The sequence below is a fragment of the Misgurnus anguillicaudatus genome, chromosome 21 (assembly GCF_027580225.2).
Source record: "Misgurnus anguillicaudatus chromosome 21, ASM2758022v2, whole genome shotgun sequence".
Taxonomy (NCBI): Eukaryota; Metazoa; Chordata; class Actinopteri; order Cypriniformes; family Cobitidae; genus Misgurnus; species Misgurnus anguillicaudatus.
Window position 1 is genome coordinate 8,041,756 of NC_073357.2, and position 25,452 is coordinate 8,067,207.

Consider the following 25,452-nt stretch of genomic DNA (forward strand, 5'->3'; position numbering starts at 1 on the left):
TGGTTAACGCGGCACGGAAATCCACAGAAGTTCAGATTTTTCAACTCGTGTGTTTCCTGTGGCAACGCTCAATTCATACCATTCGCACCGCGCCGCAGACTGCCTAAATGCGTCTTTGCATTGTCTTAACATGTAAATCACCCGCCCTTGCTGACTTAACCGCGTCTGGTGTGAACTCCCAGTAAAGAACACAGACGCAAAATCTATTTTTCATAATGATCAACGCAATTTAAGACTTTTATAATGGTGCAAATGCCCTACCTAACAAACGGGTCTACCAGCCTGGTTTTAGCTGGTTAAGCTGGTGTAGCAGATTGGTTTTAGAGGGTTTATGGACACTTTTAGCTGGGCAGGCTGGAAGGTTGGCTAACCTGGTTGGCTGGTCTTCCAGACTTGTCAAGCTGGTGGTTCAGCTGTTCTCCCAGACTTACTAGTTAAAATCATATTGCATAGCCAAGCAAAATTGTTGTGTATTAAAACACATTACAGGTGCTCCAATTTAAAATGGTTTGATTAATGAAATTAACCAACGAAACCATAATTCACTTCTCGAGAACATTAAATTGGACATAATTTGCGAACACCCCTGCATATAAGATGAATACGGAAATACATTTTTTTAGAGTTACAATTACATGTAAATACGATTCCAAGAGGTTCTTGTTATACAAAGACGTCTAATTTAACCTATTTTTTACGAGAAGATTGCTTGACATTTTAATATCATTAAAGTGCGCAGAATTTTGTACTCGGATAAAACATGAGTTACAGACTTAAGGCTCCATGGGAAAAGCTTTAGATGTGCTTGCCTTAGGCCCCGTTTTCTTGATGGGAATCTATGGTGAAATACGAAGCAATATTAGTAATGTAATTCAGCTGTAATTCAGTGCAATATAGCAATGCTCATTACATACAATCCCCTGCAACACACAGACTAAATGTCTTCCTTTCATACACTCAGCATGTTAGATTTACGGGGCGAATAATACATTAAGAAAAAACATCAACACTCATTTACCACAATAACTCGAGTAAAGTTTGTAATGGTTATCCAGTTATCTTGTGATGGCATGGCTATCAACAACAGGACATTGTTTGCATTTGGATGCTGGAGGTGTGCTGTTCTTTCACACTAGATGCAGAAAATCTGAATTGGTTGCTATTGTGCGTCAAGGAAGTCATCCGGTGCAGGTTTTGCAAGCCGCAGCCTTTGGCATTGCACTTGACATTGGCAGTGGAGCGTTGGGAAGATACTGGCGTCTGCAGCTCTGTCTAATGCTCTCATGGCTCATGGGACATAATTATGCTCATTTTCATTTTGGCTGCGGCTCAGCGGATGGTGGATGGACACTGGAGATGTGCAGAATGTAGATACACTTCACAAATCGCTCTGTTGGGCCTGTATATAATCTGCCAGTTTCGGTCACGGACCATCAGGCTGATGCGTCGCAGGCTGTTAATCTGAGGCCCGTTGATACGCGACGTAAAGCGCGTTTTTGGACGTGGTTTGGTGAGGAGCGTAAAAACGTACGGAGCCAAATTCTTCATGTGGTGAAAATCACAGTTTCTAGTCTTAAGTGATAATTTTGGTGAGGGCTGTGGGTTAAAAGTACCAGTTTAAAATGAAGACGCGAGTTAACGTTTCCAACTTAAATCCATTTTCTTGGACTAGAACAAACTAACGTATTGTACGCAACAGTTTACTTCCCCTGCCGATTGTCGTGGACATGCCGGTCATTATCATAATCCCGCCCGCTTCTGACTCACAGCCTGTAAGTAGTCTATGTTTTCATATTAAAAAAAAAATTACTACTGACTAAACCATGTCTCAAACACTAGTTTTGTGCAGTGCTCAGTGGCGCTTGTTGTTTGTCGTTTCTACAATCACAAATGCAGACATGGCTCTAATGTTTTAGTATCCTTACCTTACCAATCTGTTAAGTCCTACTCAAGCCACACTGGTAAAGTTGATTGATCAGCTTGGTCATCTGCATTTTCTGGATCAGATTGATAAGGCAGTAAAGATGATATTAACTCCTGTCAGTATTGCATTGACAGCTAACCTTTTAAACATGATAAGGGGCGTCACATTTCCGGGTGACGACATAGGTATTCAGGCCAATCACAACGTCTGGCCAAACGGAGGACACTGCGCAGAACGATAAGCTTTGTACAAAATCAAAGCATTTCAGAGAGGAACAATATTGTATGGTATGTAGAAAATAATGTGTTTTTTAAACTACAAATTACGCGAACACATTGTATTACACCAAATATACAAAATAAATTTTTTAGCAACATAATAGGTGCTTTTTAACATTAGCTGCGTTTCCATTAACTCATTCCCCGCCATTGACGAGTTATATCTTCAATTAAGAGAAAACATTTGCATGAAAAAAAAACTTGTTATTGATGAGTTTTTATGGTTATCTGCTCACTCTGTGTATGTTTTGATAATCATTCTGAATCTTATCTCTGCCAAAATTCCTTCACAAAAATGCAATTATTTTAGCTTTTTGCTAAAAACTTTTTAAAGAAAAATACCCATAAGAGTTTATAGACGGTTTCAGCAGTAACAGCATAAACAAGCAGCTGTCGTTGTCCGCACGTAACTTCCGGAAAACTCCGCTAAGAATAAATAACAACGAAGTTCTTTAAAGGTAGTTTATTTATATAACAAGTAAAGAAAACAACACATAGATTACAGAAACCAAAACATTTGTTATTTTTGACGAGGCATTTGTTCAAGAGATCAGTTTACCAACTAGTCAGACCAATAAAAAAAATGAAGTAAAGTTCGGATCCAGACGTGTATCGCATCAGCGCACGTGAGTATAATGAAACCGTCTATAAGCAGAGAAACATTATAGATAGGATGAAACGTTTGTTAATTTGTTTACTTTTGTTTGAAAGCAAAGGGTCTGTTCTTTCTTTTGATATATTTGTATGTTTATATATTTTTAGAAGAAAATTTTCCTGGAAGGTATTTTGTGAAACTTTTGTGAAAATCACCAGAAATGCTGGCTGGCAACTTAAAAAAAAAGTTAAAGATTTGCTCAAAACTTTAGCGCTATTTTTTTAAACGTTAATAAAAACAATTTATTTTATTTTAACCAATGCAATGCGACTAAAGATTTCGTTGTCCAGCAATAAGTCAATTCAAAAACCATGGCAAAAGTTGTGTTCGACTTCTGGTACCGCACAGATCAACATGCGGATCAAAATACAGTGAGAGCGACTCGAAAGAAGAGCAGTTGACTCCCGAATCATTCTTGCAATATTTTGATGTGGATGAAGTCGGATACTGTCACATGATGTCTTCTGTCTTGTCTTCCAACCAAACACACTGTGTTGTATTTAAAGAATGATCATGTGACTTTTATGATATATGGGAGTTTATGCATTGTGCACATTTTTGCACAATTTGAAAGGTTATGAAAGCGCAGCTATTGTTATTTGTGTTTCTGTTCACTTATATACTAGTATAATAATATTGTTTACTAGAAGAGACAGTATTGGCATTCTTCCTCTACTGAATGGCTTTTCAAGAACAAGTCGACCAATTGATCAGAAGGCTCAATATCTCTACACTTTTATAATGGGCAGTCTAGTCAATACAGATTTTACTCATTTCTAGTTCGCAGACCTATTGATTTAAAGTCTGATAAAGACGTCGCTGAATACCTGTATGAATACAGATATTTAGTTGCTTTGTGGCTGAATTATATCCCACTTCGATACATTGCTTTATAAATAAAAAATGTGGATACTGATTTGAGTTTTTAATATTGTGGTCAAGGGACTGCAAAGTGATCATACAAGAGTACTACAGCTAAAAAATATTTGACAGCAGAATGGTGAGATTTGATCATAATCAAGTGTTCTACCGTGTTTGTCTTGCAGTACATTTGTTAATAAATTATAGCCGTTTTTACGGCGTAATCTAAATAACAGATATTAACAAACCTCAGATGCACTGCTTTTTCACAATCTGCTATATATTTCCCTCCGTTTAAAATGCAAATGATAGTCAAGGCACCTACGTACGTTTCGCAGCTTGTTAGCAGTATAGGTGTCGCTTGTTGTATTTATACATTAGAAATGCAAATCCAGATCTGAAATCTGAACAGATTTAGGGCAAATGTTGAGCACGGTGCGTACCTGTCTATGTATAATTACATATATTCAGATGCTATGCATAATGCATATAGATGAAAGAAATGCAATGAGAAGTAAAACAGTTTGTTTGCTGACTTAAGCAGTTGTGCTAAAAATACAGTGCAGGTTTGCTTTAACTGTATGAGTATTTGAAATGGTTTCGAAAGAACATTTGCCCTTTGTTCTTTTAATATTATAAGAGATGCTGTAGGATAAGGCCATGAATGGTGATTTCCGTCTGTGTGTCGGGGTTTACCAATCGTCTGGCGTGGAAAACAAGAGGAAGGCTTCACGTCACCCTTGAGATGTTCTGTTTTATGAAAATTTCCTCTATTAAGCTCTGTGCATTTGTGTTGGAGAGCATTTCAACAAAGTCGTTCATCATCCGCAGATGTGGATGTTGGAAAGACCAGAGAGGAGATTATGGGGAAAACAGCCATGGACTTGATCGCAGTCTGGGAGAAGCTTTTCTCCACCGGAAGCAGGGATGAAACGGGCGTCGAGCCTGTGAAAGATACCCGAATGATTCACTCGGCTTTAAATGCGTATCTGCAAACACAAAGTTCTTCAACTGCATTTGGAACGCAGTAACTTTGCTTTGACTGCAAAGTGGTGTAAAGTCATTATTTTCAAATTGTTATATTTTCATTATTTTAATAATTTGGTACTTATTGTCATGGACCACAAGATGTTACAATACAATATATTTGGTAAAAATATGTCTTATATGAATAAAAATCACGATTTCCGGTTGGGAATTTGACGGTAACAGAACTGACACTGACTAAAGCCCAATTTATAGTCGTGCGTAAGATCTACACCGTAGCTACGCCGTAGGTTATCTGTAGCCTGTGCGTAGCTCTGCGTAGCTCTGCGTAGCCTGACGTGCACCTCGCAAGCACCATGATTGGTCCACCAGAACCCCTCCCATCAGGTAAAAAAAACTGCGTCATGGGTATTTCCGTTTGCAACAGAGAAAACAAAGATGATCCAAGTTGAGGAGTGATTTAACTTAAACTGCAACAAAAGTCGCTGTTTATTCACTTCCATCATTGCTGGTCTTCTCAAATCATACACAACAATTTGCTGTTTCTTCTTCGTTTGTGGGTTAACTTACCAAGCTTCTTCTTCATTGACGGTCACGCTGCTACTGTGGTTACACGCGTGGATACTGCCTACCAGCAATCTGCGGGTGTGTTTGCACGTCGATGCAGACAACAACGCAAAAGTATAAATAAAAATCGATGCGGAACCTACGTAGGACCTATGACGAGCCCTAAATTTGGACAATGATTTTCAGCTAAGCCACTTTTACAGAAAATATTATGTTAATGTGGCCTGTAAAATCTAGTGATTTATAACAATGACTACAAAATTTCTTAAATGCACTGTGAAAAGTTAGACCAATTTAATTTACTTCAATTGGAAACACCTAAAACTGTTTTTTAACTACATGGATAATTACTATGGATTTATATGTTTATTAACACCAAAGATTTTAAACACGACTGAAAATGCCTGGAGGAAAATGAATGCCAGCTGTTTTTTCAGCCAAGCACTTTTTAGCTGTGATACTTGAGCTGCGAGCCGGTTGGTTGTTGTGATACTTGTCCCGCCCCTCCCCCACTGTGATTGGACGGTTGTATGAGAACTGACATTGACAAGCGGAGCTTTTCACCCAAAGTTGAAATCTCTTTCAACTCTCGACGCTCAGCGCTTATTTGAAAAACGCAGAGTTTCCATTGGAATCAATTGAAAACATGCGCCGGCCACGGACTTAAAAGCTTTGGTGTGCACGCCCCCTCAGCGCTGAAAAGGTGTGGTCTAGTTATTTTTGCGACTGAATGCATTTCTAAGAGTTTCCCTTTCAGACGCAAAATTTATGGGAGGAGATTATTTAAATGATTCACAGAACGTGATTTAGTAATGTTTGCGTGTGTGATATTACCAATACTTTCTAGCTGCAGCCCCGCAGCGCCACGATCAAGGGCACACGATCCAGGGTGCTCGTTTCAGGTCGGAAGTGGGGGCAGAACCGTAGCACACACTTCAGGACAAATGCAGAACTGAGGGACAGTTGAAAAAAATAACAGCATGTTATACTATTTCTGTAATTATGTTGTGAAATCAACATAAAATAAATTAATAATATTTAATAAGTGTTTATCTTACCGATTACATACCAAACATGTACAGAAACCATTGCAGTATGCAATCTAAGAAATATAATTTTCTGTGTTTTGTTTCGGCGGACGTAGTTGCATGGTTTAATTTTTAGAATTGGTGTTGTAAATAGGCTTTATTCTTTTCATTATTATTTTTAATTTATTTAATGCATAGTTCTAATTCAAATATTTATTTGTTTGTGTGTTTATGGTGTGTTGGTACGTTAATCTAGAGTGTACTAACTATTTACTTGGGTCGTTAATTTTTCATTTCATCACTTGTTACAATTCTTACAGGAAGGGAACTACCCCAATTTTTTTTAAGTTTAGTTTCATGTGCTCACGTGAAACTTTCGCGTGTGCACGTTAAACTATCACGTGGGCATGAGAAAGCGAAAGTTTCACGTGCGCACACAATAGTTTCAGGTGCGCACATGGAAGTTTCACGTGAGCACGCGAAACTAAACGCGGTAGTTTCACGTGGGCACGCAATGTTTTTGTGTGAGCATGCGATAGTTTCAGGTGCACACACAGTAGTTTCAGGTGCGCACACGGTAGTTTCAGGTGCGCACACGGTAGTTTCAGGTGCGCACACGGTATGAGCACGGGATAGTTTCACGTGAGCATGCGATAGTTTCACGTGCACTTGCAAAACTAAACTTTATTTAATTTTTGCTCCATGTCCCCTTAGGGGCTCCGTAGTTTTCCATGAAGGTTTGAATATTTCAATATGTGTAATATATGTGTTCTGGCATAATACTTTACTAATTTTATGATTTATTTGTTTAGATTTCATTATTCACAGATCTGGGCTGGATTGTCTTTAAAATTTAAATTTGTCTTTTTATTGTTTATTTTGGAATTATACATGTCTTTAAGTTGTACATTTAAATTTTTGTTCTGTTTTTTTTGTGGTGCAGAAATATTTACTCTTGAAATATATATTTTAATTAATGTGTTTTGTTTTAGTTCTAAAAAATTAAGTGCATTTGACATTTAAAAATTATACTCTGTGTATTTGTTACAAAATAAACATTAAGTAGATACTGATGATGAACATAAAGCAAATATTATTTCTTTATATCAAATTAAAAAGTATGTATTACATTACATTACTTAATTATCTACATTAAAAATGGCTATATATTTTAGTGAATTTTCATGTATTGTTTTTAAGTACTATCCATGTAAATACTAAACATTGGAATTATGTCAAAATCCATGACAAAAAGAAAATACGCAAAAAAATGTTAGGTTTTCACGACTCTTGTAACACAAGTTCCGCCAAACCATATGGTTCGACCTTACCTGAGACGAGTGCCCTGGATCATGTGTCCAGAATCGTGGCACTGTGCGGCTGCAGCTGGATATATCTCGAGTTTACCGTTTTTGCGCCATTATTTAACGCAGAAAAAAATCATATCTTAAATCATTTTGCGCTTGAAATTGCTAAAATTGTAGCTGATAGAATAGGCATCAGAGAGCGCATGGTGCAAGGCAGAAGATTTGAAATGCAAAAGTAACATATTATTTAAAAATATTGTTTGCCAAGCCACACAAGCCAACTTCAACGCATCACGTTAGTAGATGATGCGAAACTCATCAGCTCTGCTTATTTGCGACCCTAAACAATTTGCGCTGCTAGTAGATTACTTTGGTCATGTAAAGCAGCAGTTGCGCCTTTGTTATTTAATTTGCACCTTTTTAGTAAATAACCTCCAGATACCACTTCCATCTGCGCTTTTTTGGAATTGCGCTCTCACTCTAATTTGCCCCGTTTAGTAAATCTGGCCCCAAGTTATCCCTTTGAAGCAATTCAATTGTTTTTAATCAATTTGACTAAAAGGATTTGTGCTTCATTTAAATTTAAATTTATGAGTATAATTGTAAGGGTGGCCCAAGTGTTTCACATTAACATTATTAGGTTCAGTTTAATGCAAGTTCATTAGCCTAATCAAAAATAGCAATTTGTTAAAAAAAACGTACCTGTGAATTGCTGTGTGGGATCATCTTGAGTAATGCCACTGTAATCAGTGAATTGTTTTTCATTTTTCGGTGGTTTATCTTTCTAACCTTTCCAGATCAGTACCTCGAGCATTGCATGAACAATAAAAAAATCATGATTTTGATCACAGGGATCACACACATTAAGTTGAATGTACTGTAAGTCGCTTTGGATTGAAGCATCTGCCAAATGCATGAAAGCTAATCATTTTTGGAATTGACACAGAACTTGAAGCCAAATCCTTTCAACGTAGCATTTACACAAATGTACCGAAATATGTCAATCAAAGTGCAATGTATTTCCACATCCTAATTTTTTTTACATGCGATGAATGAAAAGCGCAGATAGCTGCTCTGTTTGATCACAGTTGAAATGAAAGAGAGACCGACAATCGAGTCTAATTTGGTCTCGGTTCATTGACGAGCTGTTGTTTTAGCCCGTCTGCAATCGAAGCACTTTGGGGAATTAGTGACCTGAGGATGCCGTCTAAAACCGATGGGCAGTAAAGTGCCAGGGTCTCTCCTGTATTACATTAACTGCAGTGTGACTCATTTGTAAAGTGTCACTCTTTCTCCTGCTGTAAACAAAAACATTAAATCTATTTGATGTAGTGATGTGGACGGTGCTGAGATTGTCAGGGATTGTGTGTATGCGTATTCGCTTTGCTTCCGACTGTGATTTCTCCTCTTGGAGCATCTCTCCTGTCCAGATTGTGTTTGTTTTAGCTGGCAGATTGGAGAGGCCAGGAAATAAAGAAGAGAATAGGAAATAAAGTCAGAGCCCACATGTCCTGACAATGGCTGAATTCAAATGCAGGTAGATTCTGGCGCTGCTGTAGTTTTATTGACGTAGAATTGTTTGACATGCTATACATAGCATTCATCTCAGGAGTCTGACCTCACAGAGAAACAAATTGTTTTGCTAATTATTTTGCGGCGTAGATTGTGAGTAATCACACCCTTAGGCCATCTGTCTCATGAATGCTTTAGAGAGGAACGTTTCGCACGCGCTCGCCGAATAACGATACATTTTTCGAAACTCCTGGGACCTTGCGTTGGGTTCCCGCACCAGCCGTCTTTGTTTCATTAATGTGGAAAAACAAATATCCCCTGGTCGAATAAACTGTTGGCAATGGTGTTGTTTTCAGTCTGTTTCTGTGTTTCTTTTGTAGACACATAGAGAATTGGACCGGACTGCAGATTCTTAAGGATGTTGACATGGAGCTGTACACAGGACTCCAGAGACTGTGAGTATTACTCTATGTATATCAAACTAAACATGAGTGGAAAAAAACGATTGCCAGCTGTCTATATCACCAAATGCCATATATCTGACCCTGCGCGTATACATATGATTAGCTCATTAGTAACTGTTGCTAATTACCACAAAACAACAGCACGCCGGCTCTATGGAAAGGTCTCTATATGGTATGTATTGGTTCTAATGGAATATGGCCCAAAACACACTACAGTGTGGTTTTAATGGTAAAAGCTAATGGTTCCTATTGGTATTTTAATGGAAACCATTAGAATTTTCTGTAATGGTTTTATTGTTTTTTTTTTCAGCAGGGACTGTAAAGAAAAGATTTGACAGATGCTGAAATAGTTTCTTTGAACCGATTTTTACAAGATGTGCTTTGTAAGAAATGTCACACAATTCTGAATATTGCTATATTATTGCTTTTAAAATATATGACTGGGCCAATTATACATATATTTTACAGGCAGAGTCCACGATGTTTGAAAGCCAATGTTGATATTTGAAATCACCTAAACAAACACGCCCCTACCCCAATAGAATCTGGACCTTCTGTTGATAGACCCGCCCCACACATACGCAACCCGGCAAGAATGTCGGTTAGTAGACACGCTCCTTACTGCTGATTGGCTATAAGTGTGTTTTGGTAGTCGGCCCGTCTCCTTTTCTAAAGCGTTTTTCAAACATCGTGGACTCCGCCTTTAAAGCTCATCAATGAATCTGTATTTGTTTACTGAAATAAAATAAGAAACATGAAGGTACAAATGTTGTCACTGGGGTGGTACCTTTTCAAAAAGTACACTTTTGGAAATAAAAGGTGCATATTGGTACCTCAATGGTACATATCTGTACGAAAATGGTATATATTAAGACCTTTTTATCTCTTCCCTTGACAGCGTTTTTAGAAAAAGTTGCCAGCCAGCGACAGGATTTTTTATGGTTTTCACAAAAGTTGAATGCCTTCCAGAAAATTTTCCTCTTTCAATATGTAAACATATAATATATCAAATAAAATAACAGACGCTTTGCTTTCAAAAAAAAAGTTTAATCCTATCTTCGTTTGTTCTCTTTTTATCACCTCTAAAATACCAAATTTACTCAAACTTTACTTAAACTTCAATAATACCACATTTTTAGCAAAAAGGACTTTTGTTAGAGATCAGATTCAGGGGTGCGTTTCCCTAAAGCATCGTTAGCAAACGAACATTGTAAGTTCCATAGTTACTAACATCGTTCAACGATTTGGTGTTTCCCAAAACCATAGTCCAAATGAACATTCACAAGCTGCAAACTTCTGCAAACAGCTCTTCACCTGTCGTTAGAAGCATCGTTCCTTGTTATTATCATATGTAGACTTACGTTGATCATGCTTTTGAACAAAATGAGCAAAAAAAACATGCAGTACAGTCTATATCCATCATTCTAAATATATTAAAATTGTATTTTGCGTCTTTGAATTTGTAAAGAGAATGAAAGCGCTGCATTTGAAAACTGCGCATCTGCGCAGCCCTGCAAGCTTTAAGACCCTGGGGAATCCCTGGGAGGAGTGACGTAAGAGGGAACTTGCGCGTGAATTAAATATCTTGAAAATAAACAACAGATAACTAAATCACGATAACAAAAGTCTTCCGATGCAATATATGTTATTTACAGCAATATTCTGACATTAAATTGATTTGCACAGATTAATTAGTACTTCACCTCCCACGTGACATCATCAACTGTGTTGTTAAACCAACATCGTTCAAACGGCGAATGTGCGACAAAGTTTCTATGCTATCGGTAAACAGTCGTGACAAGGTAATTTGTTTCTCCAACGATGCATCGTACTATGGTGGTTCAGCAACGAGTTACGTCTTTGTTTGGGAAACGCACCCCAGAATGCTGATCAAAACATACACAGAGTTTTTACTGTTTTTGGATTAGTGGATGCTTCAGTGTTTTATTAGTTGGATAAGAGCACCACCTAGTGGATAATAGCGGAAATATGGATTGCCGTAAAAACTTAATAGTATCTGACTGCAAGACAGGGGCGTAACAGGATGAGGGGCTTTAACTTGAAGCTAGGGGCGTAACTTGTTATCCAAATCACACAGAACCATGCAAGATGTCAAAACGAGATTTTGTTGACAAGATTGCCCCTCGTATAGACTCTTTAGAAGCATAGAAAATTTGTACATTATTGAAAATAACAGTTTCAATTGCAGCGTGTAAGTCGTTTTTATTTAGTACTAACACATATTAGTATTGTTTCTGGAGTTGATAATCTATTTAAACGTGTAATTTAATTAACGATTAATATAGGATGTTCTATATACATCCCAAGGAATCTTAGTCTGGTAAATGATAAATTAATGGCAAAACTGAATAAAATTGTATTGTGTATTATAAGTCATACTCATGATTTCATGACATTTCGCCGTTTCCTGTATCGTTTTGACATCTTGCGTGGTTCTGTGTGATTTGGACAACGTCAAGTTACGCCCCTGCTTCAAAAGTAAAGCCCCGTCCTGTTACGCACCTGTCTTGCAGTCCGCAGACAAACCTATCTCTAAAAACTTGTCATTGGCAGGGAAGTGTTTACTCTTAATTGACGAAATATCTCGTAAATGGGAGGGAAGGAGTTAAAAGGTACCGTCGACGTGATAACTTTTGTACATTTTGTCTGAGAGTGCATGATGTCATAACATAAGGTAATGTACATTTAAATGGGAATTTATTTACAAATATTTATCTCATCTCATATTATGATAAGTTGAGTTTTTGTAGTCACATTTCTTTTGTAGTTGCAAAACCGCAACGTAAACAATCACTGTTCAAAACAGTCTCCTTACCTTACCATGATGTATACTGGTAAGCTTATGGTAATGAATAATAAGTTGACCTCTGGGGTCGAATTTCACTGGAAATGTCAGCTGTTTTAATGTTTGTAAAGTAATCTGTAGTTTTATGTTTCAAATGAAGATAGAGATTAGTAGTGACCGTAGTGCACCTCTTCAGTCACTTTTTCAGAAAAAAAGTTAAAAAGATCAGGACTGTATGTAATTGTTTGTTTAAGCAGCTTTGCAAATTGGTGCTGTACACACTATATGGACAAACGCATTGGGATGCTTCCTTCTAATGGTTTACTCACTTTAGTCATTCCCGTGAGCACAAATCTTAAAGAGCCTCTATTACGTTGCTAAAAACAACATTATTGTGTGTATTTGGTGTAATACAATGAGTTTGCGTGGTTTATGGTTAAAAAAACACATTATTTCCACAAACCGTACATTATTGTTGCTCCTTTATGCCTCCCTGAAACACGTTGATTTTGTACAAAGCTCATCGTTCTGAAAAGCGCAGTGTCCTCAGATTGGCCAGCTAACCGGAACGTTGTGATTGGCCTTGAATACCTCTGATGTCAGACGGAAATTTGGTTGCTGACAGGAATTAACTTACAGGTGTGAGTCAGTACTGGGCAGAATTATGATAATGACCGTCATGTCCACGTCAACAGGCCGAGGAAGTAAACTGTTGCCTACGATCTGTGTATGATAGTCCAAAAAATAGAGATTTAGGTTGGAGACGATAATTTTTGTCTTCTATTTCTTTGGGATTTGTATTTTTTGCATATTGTTAACATGTACTAACACACACTTAAGGAAATGTTAAAGCGTGAATCGGATAATTGGTGCTCTTTATTGCTACAGCATGCTGTATAATGATATGCATATAATGACAGACTGGCAGGCAAGACAGTATGTTTAGCTTTGATGAAAATGAAATTTCACAAAACAAAGAATGCAAATGACTTTACTTTTCTTAACCGTTCCATCTGGGTTTGACTTACGAATTAATTAAGTGTAAAGAAGGAATTTCTCAATCATTAACTGACAAACCGTGTTAACAATGCTGCCTAAATAAATGTGTTAAACATAACGTGTGTATCTAAAATCAACAAGTATAGTCCATACTAGTCCAGATCTCCCACAGCGCTCCATCACTCCCACTTACAATCTCTTCTGTACCTCTGTCTCTGTTAAACCCACCCATCTCCTCCCATCCTCTCTTTAACAAACCCTCTACACAGAGGTTTCCCCTTTGTTCCTCACAAAAAACTCCACAGAGAATCTCTATAGTCTGAGCCAGCGTTTTTCTCATTAGTTTTCTTCTGCTGCCGATGGACTCTTGTCGTTCTTCCCACGCCTAAGAGCGGCTTCGACTCCCGAGTCTTTAAATTACACCCCGAGCTTCCGCTAAAGGTCAACTGTTTCTGCATGTGTTGATCTTTGCTCATCGCTTTTTGTTTTTCTGAGTGTAAACAACGTGGATAGCGAAGTTACATAAGCAAATGTATGAATGTAAGACCTATGTGTGGAGGGTTGGTAGGCTGAGTCATAGAGGATCTCAGCCCACTTTAGTTGTAGTGATTTAATGGTTAGACTGATAGTTAAAGACCGTTATAATTATTCACAACACCAACATGTTTTGTTCTATTATGAACTTGGGTTACATAAAGAAAAGTAGGGCTTTGACTAAATTAGTAATCGATTATCACTTTGTAGATTCATAGTGTATGTCTCCCCCAATGCTCTCCATTAAATACTATGCAGAATTAAAATGTAAATAATAATTTATATATTATTATAAAATTAATAAAATATTTTATTATACAAGATGCAGTAAGTGTTATGCTGCATTTACACCAAACGCGTTTGAGGCGTCAAATTCGCGTCTATTGCCCCTAGTTTGCCACTTGAACAGTTTGAATGCATTCGCCCATCTAGAGCGAAGTAGACGCGCAGAAAAAGCATGCATTTGACGCTCATCAGAGGCAAAATCCGTTTCAAGTGCTATGCGGTTGTCTGTTTGCAAGATGGCTGATGTTGATTGTGCATTTATCGAGAGAGTTACCGTTTTGTATTTGGTAACCTTACTATAGGGGGAAAAAAAACGGCGGGGGTTGATAAACGCCACGTGACTCAAAAGTGAAATGTGTATTTACAACTTACCAGGTTGCCCAATGTCCTCACTGACACCCTTCCAAGCGAGGTCCTTTTTATTCCTGTCTCTACAGAAATAAGAACTTGTGTCGTAGCTCCGTGTGACTGCTTACGGACAATATCAAGCGTTCCTTCATGTTGAATGACGTACTTTGCTTGCCACAGCAGCAAGCAGGCTCCTGATTGGTTAACGTGGTGTGAAAATCCGCCAAAGGTAAAATTTATCATCTCGGGCATTAGCCGCAAATTCGCGTCAAACGCAAAATGCACAAAAAGCACCATTCGCGGGTACCGCGGCAGACGTTCAATTCGCGCGAATGAGACGGAATTGCGTCTACCGCCGCCGCGCCAAACACCTCATCCATGCCGCGAGACCTCCAGACGCGCATCAACGCGTCTTCACATTGACTTAACATTGGAATCACCCACGCTTGACGCCTCTACCACGGCTGGTGTAAACGCAGCATTATGCATACTGTACCTCAAATTCAAAGGCCCTTACTATACATTTTTTTTCCCTGTAGTAACGTAAAGATCTGTTCTTTGTTTTAGAAGTTTATAAGCTATTTTAAAATATATTTTTTTACCGTTGTTGCCTTAAATATTTATGTTTTCCCTGTAGTAACGTAAAGATCTGTTCTTTGTTTTAGAAGTTTATAAGCTATTTTAAAATATATTTTTTTACCGTTGTTGCCTTAAATATTTATGTTTAATATTTACGTTTTATCAGTTAATAATCTGAAACTGCTGAATGTGGCATCTATTTACATATATCTATGGTCTGAGGTGGTGCGAAAGAGTAAAGGCGGGGACAAATTTGCATATTCATAGATCCACATATACTAAATTAATTTTACAGATGCTATTATGACGCTCAAAGTTGAGTTTCAAGTGATAAAATCATCGACTGCGGGGAGATTTCAAGTTTATTCAAAATTGTAATCTGAAATGACTTGTAATTCCATTTGATTCAACTTAAAAATTAAATCAATTTTTTACAGTGATGATATATGTAGAATTTAGTAAATAATATGTATTATTTTAAAACCTAATAGTGATGGAAATTTTCGTTCATTTAGGTGACTCGTTCCTTTTCAGTTCGTTCACCAAAATTATTCGTTCAGACTCGTTCACTGATTCGTTCAGTGACCATTTCTTAATTTTACATAAATACGCCAATAGGTGGCGAAGATGTGTGTCATTATGTGTTATAAGACAATGAAAGACTTTTTGCAAAAACTCATTCGTTTTTAATAAAGCTCAAATTGTGAAATACTAAGCATAATTTTATCAAGCTACAGAATACATTAAGACACACGTACATTCATAGTATATCTAATCTGGATTTGTTGTAAATAAAGACTCCCGTGCATGCCTCCTCTGGTTCAGTCAGTCATCAGATCCTCTTTCACGAATCATATAATTTCGGTCATGTCGTTCAAGACTTCGTTCAGACGCAGATGACTGATTTAAGTTCAGTGAAAGGGTGGATTAAACTATATAGATATATAAAACTATATTAAACAGAAATTTTAAATTTCTCAACAGTAATTACCTTGATTATCATTTGTATTAAGGTAAATACCCCGCCTAAACATGGTTACTATAACTTTACTAAAATAAAACCACATGATTCTTTCACAAGATTGTTTACGTTGCACTCGCTTTCTATACGATTTCTCTCATTCATGAGGTTGTAACTTGTACCAGTCATTCAGTTTGTTTAAGAACGCGATCTCTCTCTCTCTCTCGTTCGTTCAGACTCAAAACAGCGGCTTGGTCAGTGAAGGGCGTATTCATTCAGTACGTTGAGCCAATCATATGCTCGGCCACAGCTTATACTCGACTGCCATTGGCTCGTAGTTTTGTCACTCTTTGAAGGCGGAAAGAAAGCCGCGCTTCATTTGTCCGTGCTCCTCAAGAAGGGAGGGAAATTTCAGTGAACGAGAAATATGAGTCAATGGATAGCGTGAACATGAACGATTCGTTCACCTAAAAGATTCGTTCAAAAAGAACAAACGTTCACGAACGTAACATCACTAAAACCTAAATTCAAAGCCAACAAAGTTTTTAATAAAAATTTCTGTGGTCGGTTTCTCTGTCGCCCTTCCTGTATATTAATACTATACAATATCTTATATAATGATGACATTGACTGAAACAAAAAAAAATCACAGACTTGCTGCTATTTTGCAGAAATGTTTTGACTTTTCACACACTTCATGTGTTACGTCTTAACATTTTCACGCCAACATTAAAGTTTCTATTAATAAAATTTCCATATCCAGTTATGGATCACCACCCTGCTAACCGTCCACCATGCGGCAAAGCAATCATTCTGCTTTCACCTTCACATATTCACGGTTAAGGGCTGTCATATTCGAAGACCCTCAGCAATTGTCTGCCATCTTTTAGAAACCGAATGGTTAGGAAAAATGTTACAAACCCATCTGACATGCTGCTTATCTCTTCCTCTAAAACGTGACATATAAATCTGAGCGTCTAGAGTCATTTGCAATAGAGCCATCATCACAATAAAAGTAATTCTGTGCTGATTACTGTTCGCTGGTATTGTGAGTGTAATCACTTTTTGCATTAAATTCCTGTAATGAAAAGGATACAGTCATTACCAATTAATACCATGGTGACTGTAAACCGAGTCTTTAGGATGCACAATTCATTCCAGTCGCCGCTGTGGCTCAGTACTGTGAAATCAGGGAACCTGATGATGCCATTATTTTAATGACACTTTGGTGAGGAAATGGAAAGATACTCAATTGAGATTGCCTCTGCGGTTTATCATCGAAACCGGCGCATCAACCTGCAAGGCTGTTGGCTTTCTCATCTGTGAATGATTGGCTAGCAATATCAGCCGCAAGTCACCAAAAACTCGACCCTCGGTTAAAATGATCAGATGAGCAGCCCAAATGCGATCTCGTATTTTACAAAGTGGCTAATTCATATTAATTCAAAGGCCCAAATTTGGACATTTTTGTATGATTTGCTTTTGCAACATCCCTTGTGACGTTGGGGTAAGGGGACGATTCACTTCGTACGAATTCACATACAATTCTGCCTATCGTCCAACCAATACAATTGTTTTGGTCATTTGTCCATTCCCACAAATACGAACAACAGATGTGTTTGCTAAATTAACACCTTTTTACATTTATATTACACTATTCTTGCATTAAGGGCAAATAATAATTCATTTTCAAGTTTATTCAAAATTGTAATCTGAAATGACTTGTAATTCCATTTGATTGAACTTAAAAATTAAATCAATTTTTTTTACACGGATGATATATGTAGAATTTAGTAAATAATATGTATTATTTTAAAACCTAAATTCAATGCCAACAAAGTTTTTAATAAAAATTTCTGTGGTCGGTTTCTCTGTCGCCCTTCCTGTATATTAATACTATACAATATCTTATATAATGATGACATTGACAGAAACAACAAAAAATCACAGACTTGCTGCTGTTTTGCAGAAATGTTTTGACTTTTCACACACTTCATGTGTTACGTCTTAACATTTTCACGCCAACATTAAAGTTTTGGTCATTTGTCCATTCCCACAAATACGAACAACAGATGTGTTTGCTAAATTAACACCTTTTTACATTTATATTACACTATTCTGGCATTAAGGGCAAATAATAATTTATTTACACATTTATTTATCATATGATATAAAATACAGCATACAGTTCACAACCTTTTTTTTTGAAAAGTACTTAAAATATTCCAAGTGTACCGAGGTTTGAATGAGATCGACTTGCTGCGTCCAAAGCCGCCTAACGTCCATACTATGTAGTAGGCAAAAGCAGTAGCCGAGGCGAGCTGTATCCCCGATATCATAGTATTCCAAAAACAGTAGGCAAAAGTATGACCTACTGAAGTGTTCATTCGATGGACACTTTACTATCCAGTGAGCCCCTGGGCCAGGAGTTATTTAACAAAGAATAAGGAGAGGCGTTGTTTTATTAAAACGTGTCCAAAAGCGGTAACACGGCTCTATTCAAATGTATTAAACAGCTGTCCTTTATGGTTAAATTGCGCTTGTTCAACGTCATTCCAGTTAATGACTAACTTCTTGTTATGATGATGTATGTCATGTGATGTATCAACATGACGTATGTGGTACGTCCGAATGGAATACAAATTATCCAACTCTAAACTTTAAATGCTCGCATTAGATTATTTTTCAGGTAATTTAGGAAGAGGTGTAATTTTCGCAAAACTGCAATGAAAAAGTTTTTCGCATTTACAGGTCAACTGTATGTAAAACACATAATCATTATTTGACGATGCGGCGACGCGGCATGTACTAAAACCTACCAGAAATACCTCAGTACAGTACGTGTCTGCTCTCAAGTATGAGAGGCTCTCCTTGCCAATTATGTTTGGATAACGCTCCTACATCTCTTTTAATTTAAAATAACGTACCTCCGAGAAAAACATCATACGTTGCCACTCCCAAGTATAAGGGGCTATCCTTGCTAATAATGTTTGGATAACACTTCTACCTCTCCTTCGGTTAAAATAAAGGCTTAATATCCGTTGATGTAATGTTTGGAATGACTTATCGCGAGAGGAAAAACTATGTTTTAGTCGTATATCATCGGTTAGTGAAAACACTGTTATTTCACAAAAGTTTTTTTATCTACATTTAGAAAATATTGCATACATTTTGCGCAAATCTGTGACAAATCTGAACACTTCATATATACAACACAGAAAAAAAATTCATTTATTATATCGTAAAATTTTCCATGAGATCAGGCTGGCAGCCCTGCATGGAGATTGGGGTCTTGCTTTTGAGAATTAATTTGGGGTTATCATCATTGGTTCGACATAATTCGTAGCGAGCGAAATGACATCAGTTAAGAGATTGCAAATATTCATGTTGTCTCCATGTTTCTCTTTTTCAGGACAATAACGAACTGCAATTTACGGACAATCCAGGCACGTGCGTTTGCCCAGAATCCTCACCTCCGCTACATGTGAGTATAATGTCTTCAAGCTGCCGTAGCAAATGTGTTAAAGTATCGTGATGGCCTTAAATATATTAACAAAACAAAATCAGCCTATGAATACAATATTCTATCATCCCCAAAGACTTGATAAAGATTTGAATGTGGTGGCCAAAGTTGTACATAAATACTATAATGAGGTTTTCAATGCTACCGCAATGTTCATATTTTACGTACAAGTGTCTAGCCACCAGTAGCTTGAAATAGCGAACTGAAAAGTGAACACATTTCACATATATCGCGAAAGCGTTTACACACAAGTTTTTTTTTGCATTTACATGTCACCTGATGTGCGTAAAAGTCACATGATCATTCTTTTAAAAAGTCGTGTTATGTTTGGTTGGAGGGCAAGACAGAAGAGGTGTGTTCGACTTTATGTGGCATCAGCGCATGACATCAAAATACCGCAAGAGCGGTATTTAATGTCAAGTGCGGTGGTGTCGAACACTCCCAACACCATGGACTTATCGTGAGACAACAAAATTACGTTTTAGTCGCATTATATCGGATAATGAAAGCAGCGTGTTTTTCTGACATGTTGTAGTTTTTGTCGACATTTAGAAAATAACGCTAAAGTTTTGCGCATATCTTTAATTGAAATACAACTAATGTTTGTGAGCTGGAAACACACTTACCACAACTTAAACTTTAATGAGGTCACACTGACCAATCAATCCCTTTGAAATAAGAGACAATGATTGTTTAATCGAAGTGTTACTTACTGTAAATGAAACAACAATAAAAAATACTGGTCTAGGATCATGGCCTACCTGTATAAATGATGTTAGGCAATTTGTTGCAGACCCTTAAAATTTCGATTTACCTCTGAAATGCAGGTGCCATTTAGAGGTCAGAACTCCTCACGGCTGATGTTCAAAACATTTCCTTTAACCTTTGCGTGGTCACACTTTTTTGCATTCGCTGGGAAAAGCCATAATGAGGCTTATAATTAGCAACATGCCTACCTTTGACCTTTGGTGTTTGTCAAACAGTTTCGTTTTCTCAATGGGTCTCACGACCAATGTAGACGCCTAACGGCCTAATTTACAGGCGAACAGGCTAAGCACCTCATGGACTGAAAAGAACTTAAAGCACAATAAGAGCAGATGGACATGTTAATTGTATAATCATCTAAAATTCACCGGGATCTTCAGCGACAATGATGATGAGTGCTTATGTCTTTTTTAATTGTGCCTTTAATAGGATTAAAATGGCAGTGAAATAATTTGCACATTCAAATGCAATCAATACAATAAGACATAACGTCTACTTTAGGTCAGGGAATTTTAAAATTAACTACTGTCAGTACGGATCATTGTTTATTCTTGTGAAAAAGTTGTGGGCTTGAACCCCTTAATCCCATTTATCTGACCTTAAGTCACTTTAATATTTAAAACATTTTTATATTATAGTGCTTTTATAATGTTGAGCACTTTAAAATGTTGAAACTATTGCACATTTTATCATGAAATCAGTAATTTTACATTCTTTTTATGAAAATCAAACCAAAAAAATTATTAACCAATAGAAAATGTATTGCTAATGTCCGAGTTATTATGAAATATCAGTTTATTGCCAATTTATGTTATGCATTTTCTGTTTCCCTGTTGTTCTGCAAAACAAAATTTCCATCTCTATGAATTCCCCAGCTCTTATTAATTCATCACATTGACTTAAATGAACCATTTGGTTTTTGTGTGTCTGAAATATCCCATGTGCTAAATGAGAGAGAGAGTCGGTCTGGGTTGCCAGACGTTGTGTCTCCAAAGCCCACATATCAACAGGGCCCTAATAAATTTGAAGGACCCATTGTAGAGAAGGAGAAAAGGTCATATCCTCTCGGGAGGACGAAAAGTCTCTGCCTCATTAAATCTTTTTCCTGACGTGATTCTCCTTTCCAGAATGTCACTTTTTTCAATGAAGTCCCACATCTGACATCTTATTCAATTATATTCCAAACATGTAAAATAAGAAAATGTAAAATAATTATATACAGAAAAACTTAAAAAATTGCCTGGCATGATTTTTTGTAGATTCAATCTAAAAACTGGTATTTCTGAAGGCAGAATTAAGCAGATTTGACGCAAAAGTATTTTGTAAACAGGTAGTATGTGTCGAGAGCATTCAGTTAAGGTACCATGTGTAAGATATTTGTCAGTAAAATATCCAAAAACCACTGGGCCAGTGTTATATATTTTGTCCAGTTGATTACTATCAGTATCTATAATGTTTTCAACTACTTGTAAATTATAAGAAAATACTAAACAGTGACACGCCTGTCAATGACGTTAATAACCATGTTACCCTTTGTTACCGCCTTTACTGACGTAGAAACCACAGTGTCATGGACAAAGGCAACATAATACTGCAACATTTATGACAAACAATTTTGTTTTGAACATTACATGAAACCATACATACTGAAATAAAACGATGTCATCAAACGCAACGTTTATAAAACTTGATTACTTTACCTCATTCGTTAACATGATTTCTCGTTCCCGTCTGATTGATGGCCAACACCGGTTGAGTTAAAGACAACAAATCTCATAATTTCACGCTGCTTCAGAGCGTCATTAATCTACGTCATTTTTATTGGTTTGATTTTGCGCCCTCTAGCGGCGCGGGTTACACAGATTGTATCTTTAATACCATTAGCTGTATTTTTCATTACCCTTCAAATTGCACAAATTGACATTGCTAATTAAAAGTAGGGCCGTTGGAAAAATGTAAATTTCACAAAACCTCCATATATAGCAAACAACTTTAAACGCTTGCATGAGATGGTTTTTATGGAATTCGGAAGAGGTGCATTTCGCAAAACTACAATGGAAACGTTTTTGTATTTTCATGTCAACTGTATGTAAATCAAATAATCATTATTTGACAATGACGCGGCATTAACTAAAACCTACCAGAAATACCTCAATACGTGTCTGCTCCCAAGTATAAGAGGCTTTCCCTTACCAATAATGTTTAGATAACACTCCTACATCTCTTTTGATTTTAAATAACGTACCTCCGAGAAAAACATCATACGTTGCCACTCCCAAGTAAAATGGTCTTTCCTTGCCAATTATGTTTGTATAACACTCCTATGTCTCCTTCGATTAAAATAAAGGCTTAAAATATCCGTTGATGTAATATTTGGAATGACTTAACATGAGTTTTAGTAGTCTATCATCGGTTAGTGGAAACGCTGTTAATTCGCAAAAGTTTTTTTATCGACATTTAGAAAATATCACACAAGTTTTGCGCAAATCTGTAAGGGAAATGCACCAATTATCTAATTTTTGATGGAGGTGGTGCTTTTGCATCTGAACACTTCATATATACAACACACAAAGAGAGTAGTAATGTTGGTTGCCAGGTAAGTGGCCAAAAGTGGCCATACTTTCACTATATGATTATTCTTTTGATCATGAGATGAGATGCAAATGCTGCTATATGACACCTCTTCTCTTAAAAATTAGATAATAATATTAACCGAATGCACAAATACCTCATATACCTTCACTACAAATACTAGCCTCATGTACTTGCACTTACAGGGTTTTGCAGGAAAATACTTTCTTAAATACCAATGAAATGACTAAAGTGACATTTGTGACAATAAGGCATTTCAATTACTGAATAATAGTCTTTTCATTGCCATTAAAGTGAACTTACTGAACCTAAACATAAGATGCTCACTTACAAGAAAACATGTCAGACGCACTTAGAGTGTTTTGCATCTTAACTCCTTAAGTGTTCGTCTTAGAAGGTTAAATTAGTGAACATTATAAAAGTTCTCTAGATAATTTCTTCAGACATCTGATGTGTAATTTTATCATTACACTGATGATGTAATAACTACGGTGATGAAAAGCCTGCTAGTAGATCTGACATTAATCACAGTAATTATAGTAATTGCATCAAATCATATTCTGGTTTACTAAGCCATATAATGGAGTATTTATGTGTGTGCGTATTTTTCACATTACACGCTATATAAAGTGACCTTCAATATCAGTACTTTGAGGATATTTTCCTCTAAACCCAAGTGATTACCATAATTGATCTTAAGATCTTCTGCCCTCAATGAACTCATTAAACACCAATATAGCTTCACCAGAGCTATATTAGATTAGATTACCTGGTTTAGATTACCAGGTGTTTGTGCTCTTATTTGATGCAGCATGTATTGATTGACGAATGGCAGTAAAATGGTATTTTCTTATTTCAACTACACTGTAAAAATGAAAGTTGGATCTACTTAAAGAGAAAATACTTCATTTGGTATCAATTAAAATTTGTATGTTTTATGAATAAAAAGTTTAAGAAAAAAAACCCTTCTTAAATTAGTAAAACCTAAAAAATGTAAAAAAAAAAACATTTTTTTTTAAAGTTAATTCAACGTTAAAGTTAAAGTTAATTCTTTTTACGGAGTTTGAAATGAGAGACCACCACTACGGCTGTCCCAAACACTGGAGCCATATATGATGCGAAGTAACACCATATGTACACTAGATGTGTACGGCAGTTCATTGGAACGAATGTGTCAAATAGAGCCGCCATCTTGAAATAGGGGAGCCCTTCATCAGCGTCATTGTAGGCAATGGTGTAACGGAAATAAAATCACCATAAATCGTCATGAATGCGATTTTCTAGGTTCGTTCCAACAGTCAGACATGTATTAAGCATTAAGTCCAGAAAAAATTTAAGTTTTGATATTTTGAAAATCTACTTTTTCTAACTACAATGCATAGAGCTAGTAGTCCTAACATCCATACGCAGCACAAAAGTCTGGCATTGTCCATGAATTCGAAGTACAGGCAGAGATAGCAGCGTTACCTAGCTTCTTTCTATGACAAGAACCCTGTTCCAAGATGGTGGCGGTTTTGACGCATGCTTAGAACCCCAACGCGACATCTAGTGTATTAAGTAGCACAAGGTCTCAACTTAAGTTGCTTAAAAAGCTTTAAAAATTTTTAATCAAACCTATAGTTTAGTTTGGCATAGAGTGGCTTTTGCTTATTGAAATTAAGTCTGGTCTACTCTGCAGGCTATTTTGGCCAATATGCACAAAAGCTTTTAATTTTTATGTGCCGTTTGCTAGTTAAGCTGATAAAGATCCAGTATTAGCTAGCTAATTCTTGCCCAAAAGCACTGTATGGGTTTATTGGCAGACTATCTCCTATTAGCCAGTCAGACTGAAATTGGACATTTTTTGATTTTGCCATTTTTGTATGCGGGATGCTTAACATGGTGAGTTTACATGAATCTGCCATTTAGGACTTTTAATTTATCTCTCCTAACATTTGGCACCCACAGATTTTGGGTGTTGACACCAAGGGAATTTTTTGAGAGCTTTCCATACATCCCAATAGCGCGTAGATTACCCGGCTTTTAGCTTTTGCGGCGCGTTAAGCTAATAGCACAGAACGAGGACACATAGAGAGCTTACGCTGATGGCTCTGTCAACTAACACGACATTCTGCTGGGATTATTCACTGAACGTTATACACTTTTGTAAAACCCTTCGAGAGGTTTAGGGACACTCTGTCATTTTCTGTGGTTTTACTACATTAAAGGGATCATAGCAAACCTCATGTGGTCCAATTACAATGTCATCATTTGTTTATTTTTAACAGCTTTCATGCTGTCTCTGACTCTTAAAGGTAAGAAAAGTACTACATAAGTGACACCTTCTCGTGAACAGTGCTGATTTCTGTCACTCATTTCTAACACTGGGACACCTCAGAGCATATTTTGAGCTTTAGGTGTCACATGCAACTAGAAATAGCAAAGGGTGTGACAAACTCGAGCAAGTAGTATTTTAATCTAACTTTTATTCTAATCAC

The 25,452-nt window shown here is 36.8% G+C and overlaps 1 protein-coding gene across 2 annotated transcripts in view; it reads left to right on the forward strand.

The window, feature by feature from the left end:
• The window catches only part of ntrk3b (neurotrophic tyrosine kinase, receptor, type 3b), a 172,022-nt gene that overhangs the window by 14,882 nt on the left and 131,688 nt on the right, over window positions 1-25,452 (forward strand). For both annotated transcript variants that reach the window (XM_055185574.2, XM_055185643.2), the window contains exons 2-3: window positions 9,500-9,574; window positions 19,508-19,579. In XM_055185574.2, the coding sequence (XP_055041549.1) occupies window positions 9,500-9,574; window positions 19,508-19,579 (147 nt within the window). The remainder of the gene's footprint in view (window positions 1-9,499; window positions 9,575-19,507; window positions 19,580-25,452) is intronic.